This window comes from Dioscorea cayenensis, chromosome 10 (assembly GCF_009730915.1).
Source record: "Dioscorea cayenensis subsp. rotundata cultivar TDr96_F1 chromosome 10, TDr96_F1_v2_PseudoChromosome.rev07_lg8_w22 25.fasta, whole genome shotgun sequence".
Lineage (NCBI taxonomy): Eukaryota > Viridiplantae > Streptophyta > Magnoliopsida > Dioscoreales > Dioscoreaceae > Dioscorea > Dioscorea cayenensis.
In genome coordinates this window covers 21,529,612-21,554,580 of record NC_052480.1, presented here as the reverse complement: position 1 = coordinate 21,554,580, position 24,969 = coordinate 21,529,612, and the positions used below count along the sequence as shown (strand labels likewise).

The 24,969-nt window shown below is 32.7% G+C and overlaps 4 protein-coding genes and 1 long non-coding RNA gene across 5 annotated transcripts; 1 reads left to right on the top strand and 4 right to left on the bottom strand.

Moving 5' to 3' along the window:
* Window positions 1-1,676: 1,676 nt before the first annotated feature.
* On the bottom strand, window positions 1,677-3,231 carry LOC120270365. The gene is made up of 3 exons (XM_039277362.1): window positions 2,759-3,231; window positions 1,903-2,251; window positions 1,677-1,817 (listed from the first exon to the last, which is right to left on the bottom strand). Exons 1-3 carry the CDS (start codon window positions 3,229-3,231, stop codon window positions 1,677-1,679), a joined length of 963 nt encoding a protein of 320 aa, XP_039133296.1.
* Window positions 3,232-5,588: 2,357 nt separating this feature from the next.
* LOC120270977 lies at window positions 5,589-9,585 on the bottom strand. The gene is made up of 4 exons (XR_005539730.1): window positions 9,434-9,585; window positions 9,216-9,277; window positions 5,890-6,250; window positions 5,589-5,794 (listed from the first exon to the last, which is right to left on the bottom strand). It is a non-coding gene; the product is annotated as an uncharacterized LOC120270977 (long non-coding RNA).
* Window positions 9,586-15,982: 6,397 nt separating this feature from the next.
* Window positions 15,983-16,804, top strand: LOC120270363 (adenine/guanine permease AZG1-like). Its single transcript, XM_039277361.1, has one exon. The coding sequence runs from the start codon at window positions 15,983-15,985 to the stop codon at window positions 16,802-16,804; it is 822 nt and encodes a 273-aa protein (XP_039133295.1).
* A 3,842-nt stretch (window positions 16,805-20,646) lies between these two features.
* On the bottom strand, window positions 20,647-21,433 carry LOC120270362. Its single transcript, XM_039277360.1, has 4 exons — window positions 21,350-21,433; window positions 21,167-21,259; window positions 20,968-21,072; window positions 20,647-20,808 (listed from the first exon to the last, which is right to left on the bottom strand). Exons 1-4 carry the CDS (start codon window positions 21,431-21,433, stop codon window positions 20,647-20,649), a joined length of 444 nt encoding a protein of 147 aa, XP_039133294.1.
* A 919-nt stretch (window positions 21,434-22,352) lies between these two features.
* On the bottom strand, window positions 22,353-24,969 carry LOC120270791. The gene is made up of 5 exons (XM_039277856.1): window positions 23,873-24,969; window positions 23,432-23,779; window positions 23,237-23,342; window positions 22,821-23,152; window positions 22,353-22,718 (listed from the first exon to the last, which is right to left on the bottom strand). The coding sequence occupies exons 1-4, from the start codon at window positions 23,989-23,991 to the stop codon at window positions 22,970-22,972; spliced, it is 756 nt and encodes a 251-aa protein (XP_039133790.1). The 5' UTR covers window positions 23,992-24,969; the 3' UTR covers window positions 22,353-22,718; window positions 22,821-22,969.

The window sequence follows — 24,969 nt, the reverse complement described above, 5'->3', positions numbered from 1 at the left end:
TTCAGGTTCCGGTTTACAATTCTTATGAACTTTAACTGAAACCTTAAAAGTCTGGTTCAAGGTTCTGATTTCAAACCAGAACCATGTTTATGATTCTGAATCTGTTCAAACAGTAATGGTTTTGGTTTGGTTTGTTGGTTTGATTTGAACTGAAGTCATGTCTTCCTAAATATCATACCTCTATTTCCCTTTTACTCTCATAATCCTCTAATATTTAGGTATAATTGTAACAGTTACCAAAAATTTTACTCTCAAAAACAGTAATGGTTATCATATAAGCTATATTTGGTTTCCAAATCAATCAGGTGACTGCTCGGTAAAATAAAATTGAAAATGAGTAATCATTTTGATGCAAATTAAAGTTTGATTACTAAAATAAAACACAACCATAGTTAAGTGATTTATAAAAAAAATTAACCCACCTAATTTCTCAAGTCAGTCCATTTCCAAATCCATCCAAAACAAGCTAAATCCTTCGAGTTTAATATTTAAGTTTGAAAAAATAAATAAATATATATATATTAAAAAATTAATATTAATTTATTCCAAATAATCATTGCTATGACCCTAGCAAATTATGGTCTATAAAGCTTTTTAAAAAACTAATTTAGTAAAAATTCTTACATAAACCAAATGTTTATAAATTATTAAATATTTGTTAATATAAAAATACATCATTTAATATGTTTATATAATTCAAATTATCAAAGAAAATCAACGTATCATCTAATTATTATAGTTCATGATTACAAAATAAATTTTTTAAGATGCTATTTCATAGTGCTTATAAACTAATAAACTGTCAACTTATTCGTAGAAAGTAGAATATTAAAAAGAATTTCGAAGACAAAACTAAATTAGATAACTTATAAAAAAAAATAAAAAACAAAAAAAAATTGTGGGATATATTAAAGACTTCAAACCTCTACTGCAATGGCAGAGAAAAAAGAAAAAAGAAAAAATTTTCTAAATTCAAGTTGCATATCAGGAAATCTCCAAATTCTCCAATTAATGAAATAATAATATAAAAATTTAGAAGAAGGAAAGTGCTTAAATAACAGTAAATAGATAAAGACATTCAAATAATAACACTAATAGTAATAAATTAAGTACTTCATATATATATATATACTTTTTTTTTTTTTGAAAGCCTAACTCCCTGATCCTCATTAATTAAGTAAATCAAAAGATAAGAGGGTTGGGACATCATTAACCCAAATTAAAGCATGTGTTCAAGCATGGAACAAGCTGTTTTTTTGCAAGGGCATCAGTAGCAATGTTCGTTGAACGCCTAACAAACACACATCTAACATTTCGAAGTTTGGAAAGAAGATAACAATAGTCAGAGACAATTAATCCCCAATCAAAATGCAGATGGTCGCCATTGTGCATTGCCCGAATAACCAAATCAGCATCAGATTCAAGTATGACATTGTCAAGACTGGAGTTTTTGATCCAAGAAAGGGCCTCACAGATCGTTAGCGCCTCAGCCATCGGCACATCCATCCTCCTGGGCATAGGGTTCGCACTTGCTGCCATGACAGAATGATCAGCCCGTCTCAAAATCCATACTAATCCTGATTTGTTTCCAGTGTTGCATACTGCAGTGTCGGTATTCATTTTTAGCCAACCTGATGGCAGAGGAGACCATGCATCAACAACCCCCCTTGGTGTCCTCATTTGCCCATTTCCACTTCTGTTTTGTGCTTCCTACCAACTGGTGAGAAGAGAAGTTGCCAGACAGACTGTTCTTCTGGCATACATGTAAACCCCATTCCATAAAACTTCATTTCGATGCTTCCAGATAGCCCAACATACTATAGAAAATAGAGCACATTGATCATCTTTCAAGAGATGGAATAAACATGAGACACAACCATGCACAAAGGAGGATGATGGTACCTGCAACGACAAGCCTGATAGGTGCCAACATTCTTTTGCAAAGTGACAATAAAAAAGTATATGAACATCAGATTCTATTCCCTCTTGACAAACAATACACCCTGTGTCAATCTGAATACTCTTCTCTAATAATCGTGCCTTTGTAGGCAAGCATCGAGATGTTGCTCTCCACATCAAATCTAGAACTTTTGGAGGGCCTTGCAACTTCCACAGTTTCAACCAAAAGTTATCTTCATGAGTGTTCATGTCACGGGACTCCACTGAGGTTAACAGTTGATAAGCCTCTTTGACTTTGTAAAGACCTATCTTATTTGGCCACCAGTATATAGAATCTTCTACTTCCTTGATGCTTAAAGATATATGAAGGATCAAGTCCCTATCCCTTTAATTAAATTGGTTTAGTTTTTCTAGATCCCAACAATAACCATTCTCATCTATTAGATTAGCAACCTTGCAATTTTTAGCCCCTAGGAGTATAGATGTAGTGATGGATGGGCAAAGTGGATTTGGAAGCCATGCTACTGTCCACATCGGGATAGATCTCCCATTGCCCACACGCCATCTCATTCCCTTCCTAACCAATTCCTGGGCTAAAATCAAGCTTCGCTAGGTGTAGCTCGGGTTATTACCTAGTTGGGCCTCTAGGAATGAAGAATTAGGAAAGTATCTGGCTTTTAGAACTCTCCCCACTATGGATGAAGGTCTTGAAATTAAACGCCAAGCCTGCTAACCCAATAAAGCCAGGTTAAATTCATGAACTTGCCTAAATCCCAAACCTCCATATGATTTTCCATGGCATAACCTTGACCAATTCATCTAATTTATCCTTTTCCTTTGATTCTTGTTACGACCCCACCAAAAAGAATTCATCATTTTCTCCAGCTCATGACACATCTCCACTAGTAGAAGGTACACACTCATATAATGATTAGGAATAGATTTTGAAACTGCCTTAATGAGGACTGATTTGCCAGCTCTCGACAGGTATTTTGTGTTCCAATTCTGCAATTTATGCCATACTCTATCATGGATAAAGCTAAAAGCCATCAATTTCTTCCGCCTGATACATATCGGTACACCCAAATACTTGCCAAGGTGAGAAGCTTCATGGAACTGTAGAATGTTGCAAACTCTCCCTCTATCAATCATAGGAGTGTTTGTGATGAAGAGTAAGGCTGACTTCCCATAATTAATCTCTAATCCTGACGCGATTTTGGATGTCTTCAGAAGCTCACGCATGGATTCAGCCTCAAGGACCGTAGCTTTGAAGAAAAGCAAACTTTCATAAGCAAAGAACAAGTTAGAAATCAGAAGTGTACCTTTGCCCATTTTACAACCATGTAATAGCCCTGATTCCTCATATCTTTGCAGTAAATTGGTGAATCCCTTAGCATAGATAATAAATAAAAATGGAGATAAAGGATCTCCTTGACGAATGCCCCGGTCGGGATCAAATTCCTCTCAAAGATTATCTCCAAGGGAAACTCTAAATTTGATTGTGGTGACACAGAGCATCACTAGCTGTATCCACTCTAATGGAATATCCAATGCTTCGAGCATAGCCCTTAGGAAAGGCCACTCTAGCTTGTCATAAGCTTTGCTGATGTCTAGTTTCATCGCTACTACTCCAATCTTCCCTTCTGTCTTTCTCTTCAGAAAATGCATCATTTCAGCAGCCAAAATAACATTATCATGAATGGAGCACCCTAGAATGTATGGACTTTGGTTTTCCGAAATAATACAATGGATTATTGTCCTTAACCTTTTGGCCAGCATTTTGCTTAAGTTTTTGTACATCACATTACAGAGAGCAATAGGTCAAAATTCAGCAGGTGTTGTGGGGGAGCTATCTTTCGGAATCAAAACAAGGATGGTAGTGTTAAGTTCTGAAGGAAATGACTTTCCATGGATCCACTGAAGGCATGCAGCTGAAACATCCTACCCAAATATCTATACAAGTATATATATATATGTACTTGTATGTATACAAACACAAATAGATATATATACACACGCATACATACTAGCATGTAAAAAAAAAAACTAAAAACTTTCTTACAAATTTGAACTTTAAATATAATTTTGTAATTAATTTGTGATTAAATAAAATCAAAACACTAGCACTACCCCGTAGAAGCTAAAATTGGAATTATGGTCCTAACTTTGAAAAATACATGATAAGAGTGTGTTTGTTTCACTTGATTTTGGGTCGATTAGGTTGAAGTGGTTGAAGTGGAGATTTTTCCCACCATTTCATTGAAGTCAGATTTGAAGTGGATGATTTGAGACCTCCAAACTTGTTTCACTTGGGCTGAACTCAATGGAAGTCAGGAAGTGGAGGAAGTGGCACTTCTATGAAGTGGATGAAGTGGTGTCACTTCTAGTTATTCATGTGTTCACTTGGGCTGAAATGACACTTTCCTGAAGTGCCCAGTTTTTCACTTCCTATGTTCATTGTAAGAAAGTGGGATCACTTCAGGATTGACTTTCATAACATGTTTCTTTCTACGAAAGTGAAGGAAGTAAGGGGAGTAAATTATAATGATATATATTTGTAACAATCAACTAATATTTTAATTAATATAATTTTAAATACTTTATAATGATATGTAAAGTGTAACGATAATAATAACAATAAACTAATATTGTTGTTATTATTTTGCTCAATATTATTATATACATAATTCAAGAAAATAGATATAAAACAATTTTTTACAAATTAAAAAAAATATGAGAATGTAATGAAGTTTTATTTTTATGCTTTTAAAATGATCTCAAATTAAGCATGGCTAAAAGAATTCATTCATTCAATAATCTCATACATATAAATCCACAAGTGCAAATATAGAAACATCAACACAAGGTTTGCATTATAAAATCAATAGAATACAACGTTTTCAGTATGAATTCATTAAACCAGTACAAGGTGTTCATTACAAGCACTAATACAATGTTTCAAGTTTCATAAGAAAATTAGATAGAGAAACACCATTCCAAGGTTTGCATTACAAGGTGTTCATCACAAGCACCAATACAATGTTTCAAGGTTTGCATCACAAAATCATCCATGAAAACAAGAAACACCAATGTTTGCATCACAAATATAAGAAACACCATACAATGTTCCAAGGTTTTCATGACAAACAACAGTTATAAGAAACACATTACAAAATCATCCAAGGAAACAATAAACACCATTTATATGTTCCAAGTTTTGGATCACAAGAAACACCATCCAAGGTTTGCATCCTGCAAAACAAGCAATCATATTAAATCCAACTCTGTATTCAGTTTGTATTAAATATTGCATATGCAATCCTTACCTTTGATGCTAACATCAACGGCTAGAATTCTTTATAGATTCAATATATTCATCCAACCATATTTTTCTGAGAGATGGCTTCCTTAAGTAGAACAATTCAGCTTGTGCATTGTTAGTCATTAATCTGTCAAATACGATTCCCATGTCCTTATCGTCGTAACCTTCCATGTCCCATAGAGCATCTGATAGTTTTTCCTTCCATGTTTTCTTTTTTGTTGGGTCAATTGATGTTACCAATTGACCCAATTTATCTCCAACAATCTCCATCCCAACATTTTCACCCATGGTCCTTGTTGTGCCACTAGACCTAGCGGTTGTCTTACTTGCATTTGACCTTAATACTTCATGTCTTCAACTATTTGCCTCAAAAGCTTCATAGTCCATTAGCTCATTAGGTGCAAGAACATTATCAGGGATTGTATCATGGTCATCTTCATGGATTGTACCACCAAATTGGTCATAGATTGATCGTGCGTAATCACCAGTGGTATGGTCATCTCCAGCAACCAAATGTAACTCCTCAAATAAAGGTATGGGCTTGTTCAAGTACTCTTTGGCTTTTGGATGTCCCTTTGAAAAAAAATTAAATTAAATCAAAGTCATCAAAAATTTGTTATATGTATGAATTACAAAAAAAATTGAAATAAATTAATTCATTCAAGTACCTCCACATATGTACGGTACGTCTCATCCTTAAGCACTAGCATTTTTTCCAAGTCATTCCACCCAACACCACTAAGATTCATTAAATTTTTTTTATGTCTTGGTATTTTTGCTTCAAGGTGCGCATGTGGTTCTCCATATTATTTGCGTCCATGCAAGCATTGGGGGATCTATTATTGACAACATTTGCAGCTTCAATAAATGCTTGACATTTGAATGACTTATCCACCTTCAAACCACTCTTTGCCATGTCTGCAAGCAATGGTATTAACACATTGCCATTTCTTTTGTCCATCTTTTATTTGGTGTTCCTTTTTGCTTTTCACTTGGTTCCCCATCAACAATGTTACGTGAAGTTGACATCTTATATAATACCAAGATAAAAATACAAAATAATAATCTAAACATGTGTTATTTCATTTCAAAAAGTGATAGCATTAACACTTAATAGGAGTATGAAAATGTAATAATCATATTTTTATTTATATCCATCAAATGAACAAAATTCAACACATTATATGTTTAGAAGAAACAATGAAGTCAATGTACATATTTTCCATAAATCAATCATTCAAGCATACATGCCATCGAAAGCACAAAAAAAATGCATAACACAATCAAGTAAATGGCATTACAAACATAGTTTTTCTTTTATAGCCATAATTTAAAACTACATCCATTTAAACCCAAAACCTCAATGTCAAAACAAAACATCACCCAAAAACACAAACAAAATATTATTCTAAAGTGCGTCTCCAACTAACATAGTCAAGCCACATGTCACCCGCAATTTTCTAACGAAGTTCCGGTCATTGCACTTGTGCCTCTCGTCATTCACCATATGTATAGGTCTTTCGTGTGTAGGCACTTCCCCCACAATTGGAACATCTACATGTAGCAATATTTCACTAGGGTCTACTTATTTTATAAAATTGTGCAACACACAACAAACAAGGACAATATCCACTTGCGTTGTAAAAGGGTAGAATGATTTTGTGTCCAAGATCCTAAACCGATTCTTTAGAATCCCAAATGCTCTTTCGATTCTGAACCTAAGTTGGGAATGGTGAAGATTAAATAACTCCTTCGCATTTTGTGGTATACGACCCACGTGCTCTTTTAGATGATATCTAATTTTCCTATAAGGACTTATCAATCCATATGTTGTTGAGTACCCAGCATCGACAAGATAGTATTTTCCTATAATAAAAAGTAGACAAAACTCTCAACATATTTTCCTATAACAACATATTTCCTATAATAATATGCAAACCATAAGGCGGTGGGTTTGACAATGCATCTTTAAGGACTAGATAGTCATTTGCTAAACCTTCCCAACCGACGATAATATATGTAAATTTTAAGTCAAAATTGCATGCGGCAAGTACATTTTGTGTGATTCCCTTGGGTCATTGGAATTTACCAACTAGATTTGCACTAACTCTTGCATCAATATGAGTTCCATTAGTAAAACCAATACAATCCTAAAATTATAAATTTTATTAGATGTTTTCAAACTATGCCATAATTTTAACAAGCTATGGAAATAGAAAAGAATATGTGATACCTTGAAAAAAGGATAGTAGTTTGGGTTGAGTTCTACATCGGGATGTATTGATGCATCTAGTTGTTTGACAAACATACTTCTAATAGAATAAATAGCTCAGAGAACATCATTAAAATATCGGCTCATTGTTGCACCAGATCTAACAAAGTCAATTTTCATTGCCAGATGTTTTGTATGATGGCCAACTATGTGGAGAAAAACAACTACTTGTTCCTCCACTCCAACGTGAATCGTATCCGTCAAATGACCACATTCCTGTAACATGGCGCATAGTCTAAGGAAAGTGTCTTTGGTCATTCGTAAATATTCAACATAGTTATGGACCCCTCCATCTAGTATACGAGCCATGTGTGCATTCCTTTGAGAATTTCTAACCAAGTACGGCTCTCGAGGAAGTGCTTGTTGCCTTGCACGGTTAGCATCATGACTAAAATAACAGCTATAGTTGCAAACACTGGTGTGTCGATGAAAATGAGTTCATCGGAACTATCATTAGCCATTGTATTCCTATGCGAGAGTGGAAAAAGGGTTTATGAAAACATATTATTATAACTTAAATGCAGGTTCTTGATTAAAATAATATTGGATTCCTATAACACCATCATGTCTATCATCAATATTACAAAGCATTTCACGTGAAATACTCTTAAAAAAAAAAGCCAAATTAGTTGTGAAAATTTAGCACATGATTCACAATGAAGATGTATATATTAATACCAATAGGAAGCTATATCTCTATTTACCATTAAACTCAGAAAGAATAAAAAAAAAAAGAAACAGATGACACTAACTACTACCACTACTATCTACTCAATCCACACATTGAAAGGCATGAGTATAGTGTATGCACTGTGTGCGTGTGTATATATATATATATATATATAGAGAGAGAGAGAGAGAGAGAGAACTAGATGAATGTTGTTTAATGTAACATAGAACTTAACCAATGGTGTTAGACATTGTGCCTTTTCTATTCTTGTTTATGTTCTTCTGAAAACCTAGTTATGTTATAAATGTTGTTTGTTGTAGAACTAGATGGCATTGTTGTGTTTGCTGGAGATTGCTTCTTAGTGTGACAAAAAAAGAAATAGATGAATAAAATAAGTTCGTTTCCTATTTATTCTTTAGATTAACTAATCAGGTTTTTTTTTATTTTTTTAAATATATATTATGGTTTCTTCTCAGCTGATCATGTTTTGGACCATGTATGTATATATATTACTGCAAATACAAATATGCCCCCACAAATAACATGTATTTGCACATATGGCACACTACTTCACCTTAATTCTAAGAAAAGATTATCATTATTGAAACAACAAAAACAACATATATTACATATAACCCCTCCTCAAAACATCATATTCATTCACTAGCAAGCATTTTACTGCATACATCACAAGTTTCTCATTCTCTTACAAGAGAAGCATACATTAACTAACTCAAAGTCTGCACCATTTCACTGGAAAAAAGAACAATAATAATAATCTAACAGAGATCACATTATAATCCTAAACATCACACAAATGTCCACACTGGAAGCTCCCAACTTGTGTATCACTAATGTAGTTCTCTTAAATAATCTTTTCTAATCAATCTTCAATATGGGCAAGCAAGCAATTACCATCAAACAATCTCTTAAAACTTTCACATAAATTTCAACCTCTTGCATGATAATTCAAACTTTAATGAAATTATTTTGAGGATAACAACCTAAAAAATTCTTAAAGAGTATAGTAACAATAGGATGAGAAAAATTACCAGAAATTACAACAAAGTCTTCAGACTTCATTCCACAACCAAGATCCCACTGAAATTCGAACCTAGAATTCAAATAAAATCATCATCATCATCATCATCATCATCATCATCATCATCATCATCATCATCAGTAGCAGCAGCATCATCACCAGAACACCAGAACACCAGAACACCAGAACATATTCCCAAATCAAGAATGAAAACAACAAAAAACTCACCGCCTAATCGATGACAATGATCCTCTAATGGTGAGAAGAGAAGTCGTAGCACTGGCGATGAGAGAAGAGGGACAAGAACAGAAGCGGCATCACCGGCTGATCAAGATGAGGGAGGATGGCGTCTCAGGAGGTGTCGGTTCACCAGATCTAGAAATGAGATACCTGTGACTTCCATATGGATAAGGAAAGTGGTGGAAGTCATCTTTTTATATGGAGACCACTTCATCCACTTCAGTGTAAAATTCACTGAAGTGGGACTAGTTATATTTTTACTTCCTGGTGAAAATGGGGGAAGTAACACTTCCCCCACTTCAGGATAAACAAACACATAAAGTGGGGGAAGTCATTTCACTTCCCCCACTTCCCAGACACTTCAGCCCAAATGAACATGCTTGCTTTCAACTTCCATGTAAAAAGCTGAAGTCCACTGTAGCTTTTTTTTTCTTTGCTAGTTGAAGTGTCATGTCAATGATTTCACATGCCAAGTTATAGTCACCCACTTCCCATTTTCATTATCTTCCCTAGATTTTGAGGCTTTTTCCTTCTATACTAATGAGCTCTATTATCTAGTGAAAAACCACGTTTTCCATGATCCCTCTCGTCTCCATCACCAACTAGCTTCACTATCTAATTGGTTGAACACCACTAACCCTTCTCTGCTGCTAATCACATTTTGCTTCTCTGATAGCTAGTGATTCCTCCAAATCTAGTTAGATATGCAGTTTTCTCCTCCTATTTTGATGCCGATCTTCTTGCTAGCATGTTCAATATAGATTACGGCTACTATTTTGACTTTATTATTAATTATTTTTTAGGTCTTGGTTTCATATCTTGGTTGGTGTCTTGTATCTCTTTTGATGAATTTAGTCTTGATCTGGTTGTTGTATTTTGAGTGTTTATATTGTTAGATCTTAGTTGTCCTCCAGCTTTCCTTGTGCTATTTTTATTATTTTATCGATCTAGTATGATAAGCCTTTCTTATTTTTCTTTTCCCTGTAGATTTATTTGATGTCAAGCTTTCTCTCCATTTTCTTTGGTTTTATCTAGTATATTTAGGTTTTTGTCACTACTTGTTAACTCCTTCTAATTTCTCCTGCTTTTATTCTTTGATGTCAATATGCTTGATTTCATATTCACAGTTCGCTATATGAGCTATTTTGACATTTATTTCTTGTTGGGTTCAGGCCTACGTCTCACGAAATTAGTTGTTATTCTCCATTTGTTTCCAAACAATTGAGTGGTGATCTAGTCAATTCATTGTGAAGTTCTTGTCTGGGTTGTTATACCCTTTATAATACCCTTGATTTTTTTAGGCTACACATTATGGTTTCTAGTGTTTATTTTCTCCTCCCTTTTCATGTTTTCCTAATTTTTTTGTATTGTCATCATTAGATTTTATTTTCTTTACTTCCATGGGTTGTGCTATTTTCCCATTTACTACATCAAATTTGGTATATATTTTCTTGTCAAAGTTTGTTATGTTACCAATATGAGTACCTGTTTCTGTGTTTTCTTTCTTTAAAATAAAAATTATGTTGCTAGAAGTATGCTATCTCCTTAGAGCAGCTGTCAATTCAGGTTTAGCCCGTTAGGGCAGCCCTCCCTACCAACAAAAATAGGTGGGTTGGGTTGGTCTTCACCCATTTTGTAAGTGGGCATAAATTGACCAACCCATTTGGGTCACGGGTTTTAGCAAAGCGGGCTGGCCTACCCTTAATTTATAAAAAAAACATAAAAAAAATCTGAAAAAATATTAAATTAATAACATATTCACAAGAAAGCAAATAATTAATACAAATATACAATGCTTAAAAAAGCATCACATAGCTACAGTGCATCACCAGACGCCAATCAATTATCACATCCAAAAGGACAAGATTAATTACTAATGGAGATCATTGATTAAGGATCATCATTTATAAGATGAATCTCAACACAATCCCATCCCTCCATTTCTCTTGTCACTTTAATGATCTCCTTTGATTTGAATTCCCAGAAAATCCAATCGTTTGGATTTCTCTTTTTTCTCGGATTAAAGCTTTTTACTCTCACCATCAAGGCCTTCAATCTATTAGTAATGGTATGATAATTGTTCTTTTATATTTTAATTTGATTCTCAATTTATTTCCCATTCTATCGATTTGTTTCAAGATTGTTGTTAAGGTTTTCAATTTATGCCTTCCTAATGTTTTCTTTGCTTAATTATGTGAATATGTTTTCTCACTTTTTTTAGTTTAGGCAATTAATTGGAGTGGTTAAGACAAGAGGATGTTGGTCACTCACCCATTATAGATGTCAAACATTGGCACTTCTTTGATTGCTTTATGTTGTAATTTATCTTAGTTTTCATATTTTATAAGGTATCTTTTCTATTAGATTTATTAATTTATTTAATGGATTTTTTTATATGAGAATTGGTTTATGATCAATTAAAAATTACTTGCATGACACTTGGGTTGAGAAATGTTTTTTATTAAAATGTACCATGTATCATGTATTATGTATCATGTATGCTTTTCCCTATGTTTTTCATATATATATATTTGCAGAATAAAGGAAAATCATGTAATCTACTTTTGTGAATCCAAGTATTAGCTTAGATGACAAATAATTGGAAAATACTAAATTTGTTGAGGAGCCAACTAAAAAGCCATAAGAATTTTCTGATATTTGAATTTCTTTATAAAGAAAGGGATAGGTCAAGATGGCATACAAATAGCAGAATGTAAGGGATGCAAGAAAGAACATAAATGTGGGGGGGTAAAAAGTATTGACTTCTACATTAATGTGGCATAGGGATAATTGCATGCAAAATGTTAAAATTCAATGATATAGGACAAAGTTCCTTGATCATGAAAGGTTGATAAGGTCTAAGAAAATAGAATAAAAGATTGCACGTAACTTATTAGCTGCTGCAATTATAAAAGATGATTTGTCATTTTCATTTGTTGAATAGCATTAAAGCTTGGATGAAATATGTAAATATGTTGGTGCTTGCATTTCTAGAAAAACTGTTGTTCATGACATTACTAGAGAATATATATTGGAGAAAGAGAAACTTAAGCATGTTTTGGGTAATATTCAAAATAGAATTTGCTCAACTTCTGATGTGTAAACTGCATGCACTAGTGAGGGCTACATTTGCTTGATAGGACATTTTGTTTATGAAAATTATCAATTGAATAGCAAAATTCTTAACTTTGCTTAAATGCCGCCTCCTCACTCTAGAGTTGAATTAGTTACAAAACTATTTGAATATTTGAAGGAATGGGGAATTGAGAAAAAAAATATTTTCTTTGACATTGGATAATGCATCCAACAATGATAATATGCAAGATATTTTGAAAGAGTAGTAGCTTTCTTTGCATGATAGTTTGTTGTGTGAAGGTGAATTTTTTCATATTCATTGTTAAGCTCATATATTGAATCTCCTTGTACAAGAAGGTTTGAAAGTTGCTAATGATGCTTTGCAATAAATTAGAGAATCCGTCAAATATGTGCAAGGTTCAGAGAGTAGAATGGAAAAAATTTGAAGAATGTGTGAGAGCAATTGGTAACATTGACACTAATATTGGCTTGCGATTGGATGCATCTACTAGTTGGAATTCGACATATATGATATTGGATAGTGTCATTAAATATAAAAGAGCTTTTTCTTCTCCCCAATTAACTGATAAAAATTATAAATATTGTCCTTCAAGTGAAGAATGGAAAAGAGGAGAGAAAATATATAAGTTTTTGGATCCATTTTATGATACTACCAACTTGATCTCCGGTTCTTCTTATCCTACATCAAACTTGTATTTTATGCAAGTTTGGAAGATTGAGGTTTTATTAAAAAAAACTTGTTAGGTGAAGATGTGGTGATAAGTGATATGTGTAGGAGTATGAAAGAAAAGTATGGTAAGTATTGGAAACAATATAGTATGGTGCTTGTATTTGGGGCTATTCTTGACCTATGAATTAAATTGTCAATGTTGTAGTATTTTTATGAGAATGTTAAGAGTGATCCTACTACATGTCAATAGAAGGTGTCACTCGTGAGAACAAAGCTATACAAGTTTTTTGAGAATTATTCTAAGGCTAATAAGTCAAGTCCTTCATAATCACAATCTTCTTCTTCTATTATTGCACCTACATCTACACAAAGTGGTGGAGGAATTAAAAGTAAGGTCAAAAGAATCTTTGGTGTAAGTATTGGAACACTTTCTTTCTTTATTTTTGTAAATTCTATTTCTCAAATTTATTTATATTTTTTAATGATAACATATCTTAATTATTAATTGTAGGAGATTAAATCATTTGAGAGCCAATCAATTACAAATGACGGAAATCTCAATTGGATCTTTATTTGGAAGAGCCAAAGCTCGAATTTGCATATTATGAAAATTTGGATGCTTTGGAGTATTGGAAGAATCATAAGCATATGTTCCAAATCCTTGTATTAATGGCATGTGATGTTTTGGCTATTCCAATAACAACTGTTGTATCTAAATCAAGTTTTTCAATTGGTGCTCGTGTGCTCAACAAGTATAGAAGTTATACTCTTCATGAAAAAACACAGGCTCTCATTTGCACTTGTAATTGGTTGCATGGTTATAACATTAGTAATTTCACTTACAAATTATTTTTTACATTTTTCAATTAGTTGAAATATTAAATTATTGTTATTTAAAATTTAAATGTTAACTAACTCTATGCTTGTGTGTGTGTGTGTTTTCATGTAGATAATGAAGATGGAGCAAATATTAAACCAACTATATCCGGCAAGGGATCACACATTCTTGAGGTAATTGATGAAGATAAAAGGGAAGGAGGAGATGGAGAAGAAGATTTTGGAGCTAGGTGAACATCAACTAAGGCCAACTTGGACAAGAGATAGGTGAAGAAAGGGGATGCTAGTAATTTGGTGAAAATGTCTGTGGGTTGAGCTTTGGTACTTCTTCTTCTTCATCATCTAATTATTATTATATTATTATTATTATTATTATTATTATTATTATTATTATTATTATTATTTATTTATTTATTTATTTATTTATTTCTTACTTATTTATTCTTCTTCTTCCTGTCATTATTTTTCTTCATGCTTTAAAATACATCCAATTTTGCAACTTCCAAAAGAATAATCAAGAAGTATGCTTTCACACATCCAAGTAGTCAAGAAGTTTAGCATTGTTCATCTTTAGAAGTGTAATGCAGAAAATGAAAAAAATCACAAAAACATCCAATTTTGCAACTTTTAAAGAGACAAGGCTATTCGATGCTTTCCTCATAATCTTTAGCAAGGAGATTCAAAATCTCCTTCGGTGGCATGTCTTTCCAATTTGCAGAAATGCTCTCTCTATAAGCCATCCTCGCTAGTCTGTCAGCTACTTTGTTGACATGACGATAAGCGTGACTCGCTTGGAACTCTGTAAATATGTTGATGAGGTTATCTATTTCCATTGTATGTCTAGCATCTTGTGTAAAACATGATCTATAACCCCTTCCGCATCGCCTTCCATCTCATACACAACCAATATTAAGGCCTGTCATTGAGGCCATTAACTTTGCTACAGAGTTTGTAGCTAGTCTAACACACGCATAATATCCCAGAACAAAATGACCTTCACTATTGCGAAACACCCCTCCTATGCTTCCACTCTTGCTGTTAAGATGTGAGGATCCATCGAAATTAAGTTTCATCCACCCAACTCCCTTGAGATCCTTTTATCATAATAAGTTACTCATTTTAGAAGTTTTTTACTAGATTTGTTTTTCTTTTAGCTAACTTTGCATATGAGAGAAGCTGAGGTATAATTGTAATTGATTTTCTTTGAGCTAATTTTGTATATGAGAGAAGCTGTGGTTACTCATTATTTAATAATTAGTTTTATAAAAAAATTAATAATATTATTAATAACTTAAATTGGGTTTTCTCTAATACCTCAAATTTTCAAAAGTTTATAGTATCAATAATTTTTGTTAATCCCTCCCAAAAGCATGGTTATAAATTTGTCATGGATTGCAACATAAAATTTGCTTATATATAACAAACAAATATTTTTAAAAATTTATATAAAAAACTAATGACCTTATCACAAATATTGCATGAGTAATATCATACGAATGGCACTCTTTAACTATATACAATTGCTATTCTATATACCATATAAAAAATATAATGCAGAAAAAGATTTTTTATTACTTAATTTTTATTTTATTTTATATTTTATTTTTTATTTTTTATAACTCAAACAAACTACCCATCTCAATTAATATTGTGAGAAAAAATAATTACCATTATTTTAATATGATGGTAGAAATAATAGGTTTTTTTAAATATTGTATATATTTTTATTTATTTAAATAAGAAAAATTTAAAACAATTACACAATTAAGCAAAACGGTAACTATATTACTGTTTTGCTTAATTAAATTAGAAAAGGGATGTTTACCATTTTCCATGTTCTACATGAGAACGGTTAACATGTTTACATTTTCACATGTTATTTTTTTTAATTTTTTATTTTAAAAATCTCATAAATAAATCCCACAAACATTTTAATGGTAACATATCTCCCTCGCCCTGTCCTCACCTTCCTCAACTGCACCACCTTCTCCAGCCCCATCCTCTGCCTTCACAAGATGCTTAGTCCCACCTTCTGGCTCGCCGTCGTCGGCTTCCTCATCATTGCCTACTGTCTTATCAAAAACATCAAGGGCGGCGACGCCATGATTTACAACATCGTCTTCATCACGGCCGTCTCTTGGTTCCGCACACCTCCATCATTGCCTTCCCAATCCGGCAACTACTCCTTCAACTACTTCAAAAATGTTATTGACGTTTACAAGATCCAATCCACCTCCGGCACTCTCAGCTTCTCCGGCATCTCCTGTGGTTACTTCTGGGAAGCTCTTCTCACCTTTCTTTACATCGACATCCTTGACACCACCGAAACTCTCAACTCCATGTCTCGCTTCACCTGCTTAGTTGACGACAACGGCCACTTCGAAGGCCAGTATTTCGTGTTCATGTCTGAGGCTAGAGCCATCATCACTAGCTCACTACGTGGCACTTCACCGGTGACGGCGCTTATCGAGTTGTACACTGGGATCAGAGAAGGTGGCCGGACTAGGTTGATGGCGATCATTGTGGCTAGTTACTTCATGTTGTCTTTCTTTTTCATGTTGTTGCTGGAGTTAATTCTGGCAAGGGTTGTGGGACCGCTGCTGGTGCTCGTCCGAGTTTTGATGATGAAGTTTGCGGTGGAGATTGATTGGGAGGACATGAGAGAAGCTATATCGGCGTTCATGACGTTGATATTAATGCTGTTAACATATTCCATAGCTTATGTCATGCCCCAGCCCCATAGCTGGGCCCGTTGATAGACCGGCCACATCCAATGGGACTGGGCCCCACTGGGTGCAAGACCTCAGATTTGACCTGGTCAGCGTCAACCCTAACAAGCAAAACAAGAACATTAACACAAAACTACAAATAGATTAACAACACAGAGTTAATACATGTATGATCTTTAATAGTCCTACTGAATACAGCACCACATAAGCAGTTTACAGACCAAAATATATAGACAGGATACAAGTCTTACTCACACAAGGAAGTTCACTACAAAGATACTACCAAAGCAAGAAATACGACTCCAAGACTCACCCCCGATCCTAAGCTTAATCTCTCTTGCGAGAACAGAAATCACAGAGTGTATGAGCCACAAGGGCCCAGTAGGATAGCAGAAATAACAAATAATGCAGATATTGCAGAATAAATATAATAATTCATACAAAAATACAGAAAATGCTTAGAATATAGAAATAATCTGAAATACAAAAAATACGCAGAAAACAGACATGTACATCTCCCTGACTAATAACAAAAATCAACAGCACGAGGCTGGATCATCGACTGTGAAGTCGGAACAGAACAGAATAGAATATCAATAGTTGAAACTGGATCTTCGACCGCAGTCGGGGGTAGCGCTACTACAGAAAACATGTGCACATGGCTAGGACTTACTCCTCCTAGCTGGGCAAGCCAGGAATTGAGATGTACTAAATCCGTAGAACTTTAGAATATATACAGAGAAAATACCAAAGAAATAATGCAGAAAATAAAGTAAATAAATAACTACAATAAGTAACAAGTAAATCAATAAATAAATCAAATAACAAAATAATGAAATAATTAAATAAATAATAAATGTCAGAAATACCGAATTTTATGGGTGCGAGAGCCTACCTGACTCGGAGCTACAAGGTTGGATTTACCAAGTCCCACAAACTAAGACTCACTACAGAAATCTAACCCAACAAAATAAGCTATACTTAGCAAATTGCAAAACTGAGGTTAAATCTAGAACCCTCAACTAAACATAGCTCAAGGTTATAATGGATTAATCTAACAACAACCAAAACAACTTGCAGGAATTAACACAATTATCAGAGATACAAACTATCGCAAGAAAGATACAGTCCAACACACTTATTCTCAAAAGAACACTTATGCATGAATTTATAAAAAAGCTATCAAACAATACACACCAATCTATTCAAAGTCAGAGGTAGTATGCTAATTACACAACAGTTAAACATGATCAAAGCCAGCTTAATAACAAGGTTCACACAAATCTCATGGCCAACTAAAGTTTTAAAACAACTCATGCATGTTGAAATAAAAACACATGAATATAACGTAACTAAACTAAAGACAAACACGTTTACAGGTTGCCATGCATGCTTACAACAGTATAAATATACATTTTTATCTAATTATATACACCCTGCTTACAACTATATATATATATATATATATATATATATATATATATATATATATATAAACAAATAAGATTAAGAGGGCAAGATTACAGGTTCAAGTTTACAAAAATACATATAGTTAGACAAATCCACTAAACAAAACATGCTTACACAAGTGTATGCATCAACTAAGTCCAGATGTTATGCTGATACAAAAAATAATAAACATAATAAAGCAATTAAAGTCTAGAAATTTTCAGAAAATCAGGTATTAAGAAATTATTAAGATCTTAAGAACACTTCTAAAATCTCCTGCTTTCAAGCATTTAAACCCAAATAAAGACTAACAAAAAGGTTACATGAACCAGCTTACAAAAGAGAAAAAAGATAATTAGAATTATAACACATCAAGGTTGCAGGTTCACAACAAGTCCAAGGTTACAACATGCATATATAGATCTAAATAAATTAACTTACAAAGGCATGCTACAAAATAACCCAAAATGATAAACACAATTCAACAATCAAGACATAGAATAACAAACAACTACAAATAAATTGCCATATAGTGACGGTGTAAAATACATTGGTAAAAGTAAAAAAAATCCGTTGGTAAAGGTCCCAAAACCCTACACAACAGTAAAAATACCTATTCCAACACTTATTTTACCGTCGGTAAAAGCCTTGTAGGTATAGACCTATACCAACGGATATAGCGTTTGTTGGAATAGATTTATTAGTTTTACCAATGGAATATGATTGTAACTATTGGTCATACTGTTGAGATAGCACCATCAGATTGCTTACCCTATACCAACAATAAAAACACTTATTCCAACAATTTTTTTATAATTAGTAAAAGTCTTGTGCACATACATCTATACAAACAGTTATAGCTTCTATTGGAAAAGGTTTATGGGATTTACCAACGGAATATAACTGTAACTATTAGTCTCACCATTGGTAAAGTATCTCATATTTATTTACCTTATACCAATGATAAAATGTATATTCCAACATTTTTTACCGTCAATAAATATCTCATAAGCATAGACGTATAACAACAGTTGCAACATTTGTTGGAATAAGTCATTTGATTTATCAATGACTACAACATCCGTTGCAATAGATGTATATTCAAAAAGACATGTTTAGCTTTAGCAATGACTATACCGTCGGTAAAACTTTTTATCTTAATAATTAATCTGTCAATAAAGCTATTATTGTTACCCTTGGAAATATATTATGAATAGTTTAATAACTCAAACACAATTAAATTAATTTACATAAATTAAAACAATCAATGCCACTAAAAAACACAAAAACATTCCACTAAAAATAAAAAAGAAAAACCATTACATCATCACAAACATATATTTAGAAGGTACATGTCCAAAAATAAACTACCATTCAATCTTTACAACCAAGAGTTCTTGCCTCAATTCCAAATCTAACACAAAGATAAACTACTTTCATTTATTGTCTAACAACCAAATAAAGCGAATTGAATTTTCCCACGTAGAACCAATGTTATCTTCTAAACGGCATCACCTACAAGAAGCAATTTAAAAAAAAAATTACAATTAATAAGATGTATGCAACAATAAAAAACTAATATAAAAACTTAAAATAATAAGATAAATAATATAGAAAAACTATAAGTAAAATAATATACAGCATGTCATGCCTTATTTTTATTTGGAGACAATAAAAGCTTACTCGATGCATTTGGATTTGCTTGATGACTTGATTCATAGAATGATTATTCCCACGCGGCGTTTGTTGAGCACTAGAAGCATCAGGAATCTACAAATTATGTAAAATAGAAGTTAAAATTGCTTACACAACAATAGCTAAAATGACTTGCAAGCTAGTAATAGACTTGTAAAGATTAAAAACAATGATAAATATCAAAGACCATTAAAAAATTGCTAACAATACCATCAAAATCCTACAAAAAATCAAAATAAAATAATTAAATATGCAACCATCAAAACAAAAAATGAAGAAAACTTATATATGACAATAAGGGAAAATAAATGTATTTAAAAACAATGATAAATATCAAAGACCATTAAAAATTACCAACAATACCATCAAAATCCTACAACAAACCAAAATAAAATAATTAATATACAACAATCAAAACAAAAGATGAAAAAAACTTATATATGCTAATAAGGAAAAATAAATGTATTTAACACCCCCTTTTTCTTCTTTAATATAGATCATTGTGTGACTAACAAAAAATTTGCTACTCTAATTTATATATATAACTAAATATACATAGTATCACATACCTCTCCATTGACTATGCGAGTAACAGCGTTTAGGACCTCCACGTTCTCATTAGGAAATTGTTTTTGAAATAATGAAATCACAGTAGTTAAAGCTTCCTTCAATCCTTAAACCTCAGCCTTCAAACCTTGTACTTCATTATGATATATGATTTGAGATCATGAAGGACCAGATTTGCTTGATGAAGTAGAAATTGTTCCCATACAACAAATAGGCCCTCTTTTCTCTAGTCCTTTAACTTGTGAATACACATCATTTTTCCATGAACACCTTTTAGGATCTTGTGAATTATTTTCACTTAATCCTTTCTTCATAAGTTCCTACAATATAAATCAAAAACATAAAATAAAAAAAAAAAAATACTAGAACCTCTATTTCCTTGCCATCCATAATTCTACAAACCATTGAATGTAGTGTAAGTGTCAAGTTATTAGAAAAAACAACCATTAATAAAAAATATCATAAAGTTAAATAAATACCAAAACAGAAGTTGCCTTTTCATTCACAACACTTCCATCTTTACGGGTATAAGTGCGTATATACATTTCAGCACGTGATGGTGGAATTGCATTAGATTCTTTAGTCTACAAAATTACTTTATTTAAGTAGATGAAACAAACTCAATTTCCCAAAATCCATAACATTAATCAAAATTCAATAAAAATTGTAAATTTGTACCACAGTTTGAATAATAGTAGGGAATGATCTTGTTCCTGCACAATGGGGTTCATCAGATTTTGAATGATTTGTTCTATTTGTCTCACTTTGTTCCTATACAAGTTTTTAATATATTGAGTATAACATAATATATCATTATATTTTGATTATCAAAACAATATAATGTAAAATATATAGATATACCTTCGCTTTGTCAGTCAACCAATAAGTAGTAATTACCAAAAATTGTTGTTTGTCTACATGAGGATCATCAATCTTTGCAGCCATTTCCTCTACTATCTTGTGTTCATCATAATATTTGGACTTCAAAAAATTCTTCCATTGCCTCCACTTAGTACTCATATCAGACACTATCAAACTCTTAACCATTTGAGTTGTATTTTCATTTAAAGGCTCATCATTCTCATGTGAATGAAACAACTCAAATGTGAATTTGGTCTAAAATTTTAAGAAAAAAATAAGAAAAAAAGTATTAGTTGAATGTTAATATATTGAAGTCAATTAAAAAAATTATCTTCAACATAATAAGATTTAATACCTCAATTACTTTTCATATTTCTTCTTTTGTAGAATCTGGGAACTCATGTCAAGTTGTGTAAGTAATAGGTTCAAAGTTCGGCATTTAAATCATACTACCAATAAATCGAGTTAATTTAGTAGCTTCTTCTCCAACTGGTATACATTGATCGTTTAACTTGACAATAACTCGTTCTTCATTATTCAAATCCCAAATGTCAGCCATACGTGTAGGACCTCGAACTTTTTTTGGCTTAGCATTACCTGCATAAAAGAATAACACAAAATTAAGTCATAGTTAAATATAAGAAAATGAAAATACATTAACTAATGCGTTAGAATTTATACAAGAAGTTGATGGTTGTTCAAATTGTTGTCGAGTGTTCATTTGGTAAAAGCTCAGTTCCTAAAAACACAGATTGTTGTTCAGATAATGAGCTTGATTCGGATTGTTGTTGAGAAGTCGAAAGTGCGATTTTGCCTTAGTGATATTCAACCTGTTTACGCTTTCCCATTTATTTGAAATAAAAAAAATTAACATGATAATTCATTTCCTCATAAAAAATGCCTCAATAAATCTTAGTTAAAGGAAAATAAATAATTTACCTTTATATGCTCTTTAAGTACATGTATTACCAATATAATCAAAATATAATTAAATTCAAACACACAAATTAAACTTCATACCCACATAGTCACATCAACAAAATAAAATGAACAAACTTGGTTCTACAATCAACATCTATAACACGAGATTAAATCATAAAATAGATCTAAAAAAGGTCCTCATTATGTTCATAAAGAGCTTGTTCTTCTTCATGTGCCGTTTCCATCTCTTGTGTGACCTCCACTCCATCAACTTCATTTCGAATCCATTTTGTAGTGTCATGTGAGTCATCAACTTGTACTTCTGCACTCCCTTGACCCCTATCAAAGGATGATCCACCACCTATATCATATATGTCCCTAAGTTTTGCATGCTTGACAATAAGCCAATCTTTATTCTTTTCATCTTGAACATAAAAGACCTTCTTAGCTTGTGATGCAAAAACAAAAGGATCATCAACCAAATTAGTTCCACTATGAGCAAGATGTGAAAAATTCACAACAGTAAAACCAAATTTATCTTTCTTCAAACCTCTATTTGGATCGATCCAATCACATTTAAATAAAACAACCTTGAATCTACCACTGTAGTTTAGTTGAATGATGTCAGTTAAAGCCCCATAATAGTTAATTTCTCCTTCAATAGGTCGTGCATCCCTTGAACTTGCATAACTCATCATCTTAGCTGTAACAACAACCCCCACTATTTTGAGTTCTCAACAATCTTTCACGAGCTTTGGTGTGAAATCTAAAACCATTAACAATGTATCCAGTGTATCTCCTTGCCGTATCCATTGGACCACGAGCAAGTAGTCTAAGTTCATCGGTGATATTTGCATTTCCTTGTTGCTCCAATTGTGTAACCTATGTAATATCATACATAATTAATTAAAATAATGCTATAACTTAAAAATATTATAAGTAATCCAAACATGAAGTTATAATTACATGATCATGAAACCAATCATGAAATGTTTCACTTTGCAACTTTTGTATCTCATAAGGCGAAAGACGTGGGGAGCGATTGCGCCTCTTAATAAATTGCTCATGCTTCCTAAATACAAAATTAAACATACTAAATAAATGAATTTCAACTAATATAATTTAGCACGCATAAAAATTTATATAATGAATTAATCTTACCGTAAAAATGGAGCAACTACATCAGAATTGAACAACACATAACGATGTGCTTGCACCAAAGTTTGGTTGTCAAGTGTAATACGTGAGACCCTCTTACGCTTGTTACTACTAAAGCCTTTATTTTTTTTCCTTCCCAACGGTCTTCCAACATTTGCAAAAATGGATACTTCTTCATCAATAGCAACATTTCGATCTTCTTCATTTCTAATTGATTGATTGAAGCTAGTTTCAGTCCCCACTAGATATCGTGAAGCAAAAGTTAAACATTCATTAGCTAAATAGCCTTCTGCAATTGAACCCTCTGGACTAGCTCTATTACGCACATATGTCTTAAGCGTAAGAAGAAACCTAGTCAAATATAAATTCAAATATAAATATATGTACTAAATATAAAATTGAAAGTTAGGTATTTAAAATAAATATTTAGAATGCAACATATACCTCTCAACAGGATACATCCACCGATATATGATTGGACCAGCAAGTCTTGCTTCATTTGCTAAATGAATAACCAAATGTACCATTATGGTAAAAAAAGATGGAGGAAAAATTTTCTCCATTTCACATAAAGTTGAAGCAGCTCGATACTCAAGCAAATCAAAGTCACTTTCTTGAAGAACCTTAGAGCAAAGGTCTTTAAAAAAATTGGACAAGTCAATTAGAACTGAGCACACCTTTTCAGGTAAAGAACATCATATTGCTATGGGAAGAAATTCTTGCATTAATAAATGGCAATCATAACTTTTCAGTCCTATGAGCTTCCGTTGTTTAAGTTGCACATAACGTGAGATATTAGAAGAATATTCATCTGGAGTTCTCATTTCCTTGAGAATCTTCAAAAAAGTATTTTTTTCTTCCAAACTCATCTGATAGGAAGCTTGTGGTAAATATTGAATATTAGTGTCAGGACGAGTTTTGGGATGAAGAACACTCCTGATACCCATTTCAACAAGATCAAGTCTGGACTTATAAGTGTCCTTTGATTTCCCATCTTGTCCAATCAATGTGCCAAAGATGTTATCACATACATTTTTTTCTATGTGCATGACATCAAGATTATGACGCAATAGAAGATGTTTCCAATAAGGCAATGTGAAAAAGATGCTCTTCTTTTTCCAAGGTCCATCTTTGCTACCATTCATATCTTCCACTTGTCTCAACACTTCAATGCCGGATGATGGTGATGGAGCATTTCTAAATTCTTGTGTCCCATCAAAAGAAAGTTTATCATTACGAAACCTATGGTTAGGTTTCAACCATCTACGATGGCCCATGTAACAATGTTTTCTACTATGTTTTAACCACTTAGAATTGGTATCATATCCACAAGAGGGACATGCATACTCTCCTTTAGTACTCCATCCAGACAAATTAGCATATGCAGGAAAGTCATTGATTGTCCAAATAACTGCTGCACGTAACTGAAAAGTTTGATTTGTGGCTGCATCAAAAGTCTCCATACCAACTTCCCAAAGCACTTGCAACTCTTCAATCAACGGTTGCAAGTATACATCTATATTGTTTCCAGGTCCTTTTGG

What these genes read in the sequence shown, in the direction of transcription:
- LOC120270365 (XM_039277362.1), bottom strand. Translation starts at nt 3,231, where the DNA reads ATGGGCAAAGGTACACTTCTGATTTCTAACTTGTTCTTTGCTTATGAA. An exon ending in AAAATGATGAATTCTTTTTG is followed by an intron (nt 2,252 to 2,758) that starts GTGGGGTCGTAA and finishes TATATCTTTAAG; the next exon opens with CATCAAGGAAGTAGAAGATT. An exon ending in TATCAGGCTTGTCGTTGCAG is followed by an intron (nt 1,818 to 1,902) that starts GTACCATCATCC and finishes TATTTTCTATAG; the next exon opens with TATGTTGGGCTATCTGGAAG.
- LOC120270363 (XM_039277361.1), top strand. Translation starts at nt 15,983, where the DNA reads ATGGTAACATATCTCCCTCGCCCTGTCCTCACCTTCCTCAACTGCACC.
- LOC120270362 (XM_039277360.1), bottom strand. Translation starts at nt 21,433, where the DNA reads ATGGCTGCAAAGATTGATGATCCTCATGTAGACAAACAACAATTTTTG. An exon ending in GGTTGACTGACAAAGCGAAG is followed by an intron (nt 21,260 to 21,349) that starts GTATATCTATAT and finishes AAACTTGTATAG; the next exon opens with GAACAAAGTGAGACAAATAG. An exon ending in CTACTATTATTCAAACTGTG is followed by an intron (nt 21,073 to 21,166) that starts GTACAAATTTAC and finishes GTAATTTTGTAG; the next exon opens with ACTAAAGAATCTAATGCAAT.
- LOC120270791 (XM_039277856.1), bottom strand. Translation starts at nt 23,991, where the DNA reads ATGGAGAAAATTTTTCCTCCATCTTTTTTTACCATAATGGTACATTTG. An exon ending in TGGATGTATCCTGTTGAGAG is followed by an intron (nt 23,780 to 23,872) that starts GTATATGTTGCA and finishes ATATTTGACTAG; the next exon opens with GTTTCTTCTTACGCTTAAGA. An exon ending in ATGATTGGTTTCATGATCAT is followed by an intron (nt 23,153 to 23,236) that starts GTAATTATAACT and finishes GATATTACATAG; the next exon opens with GTTACACAATTGGAGCAACA.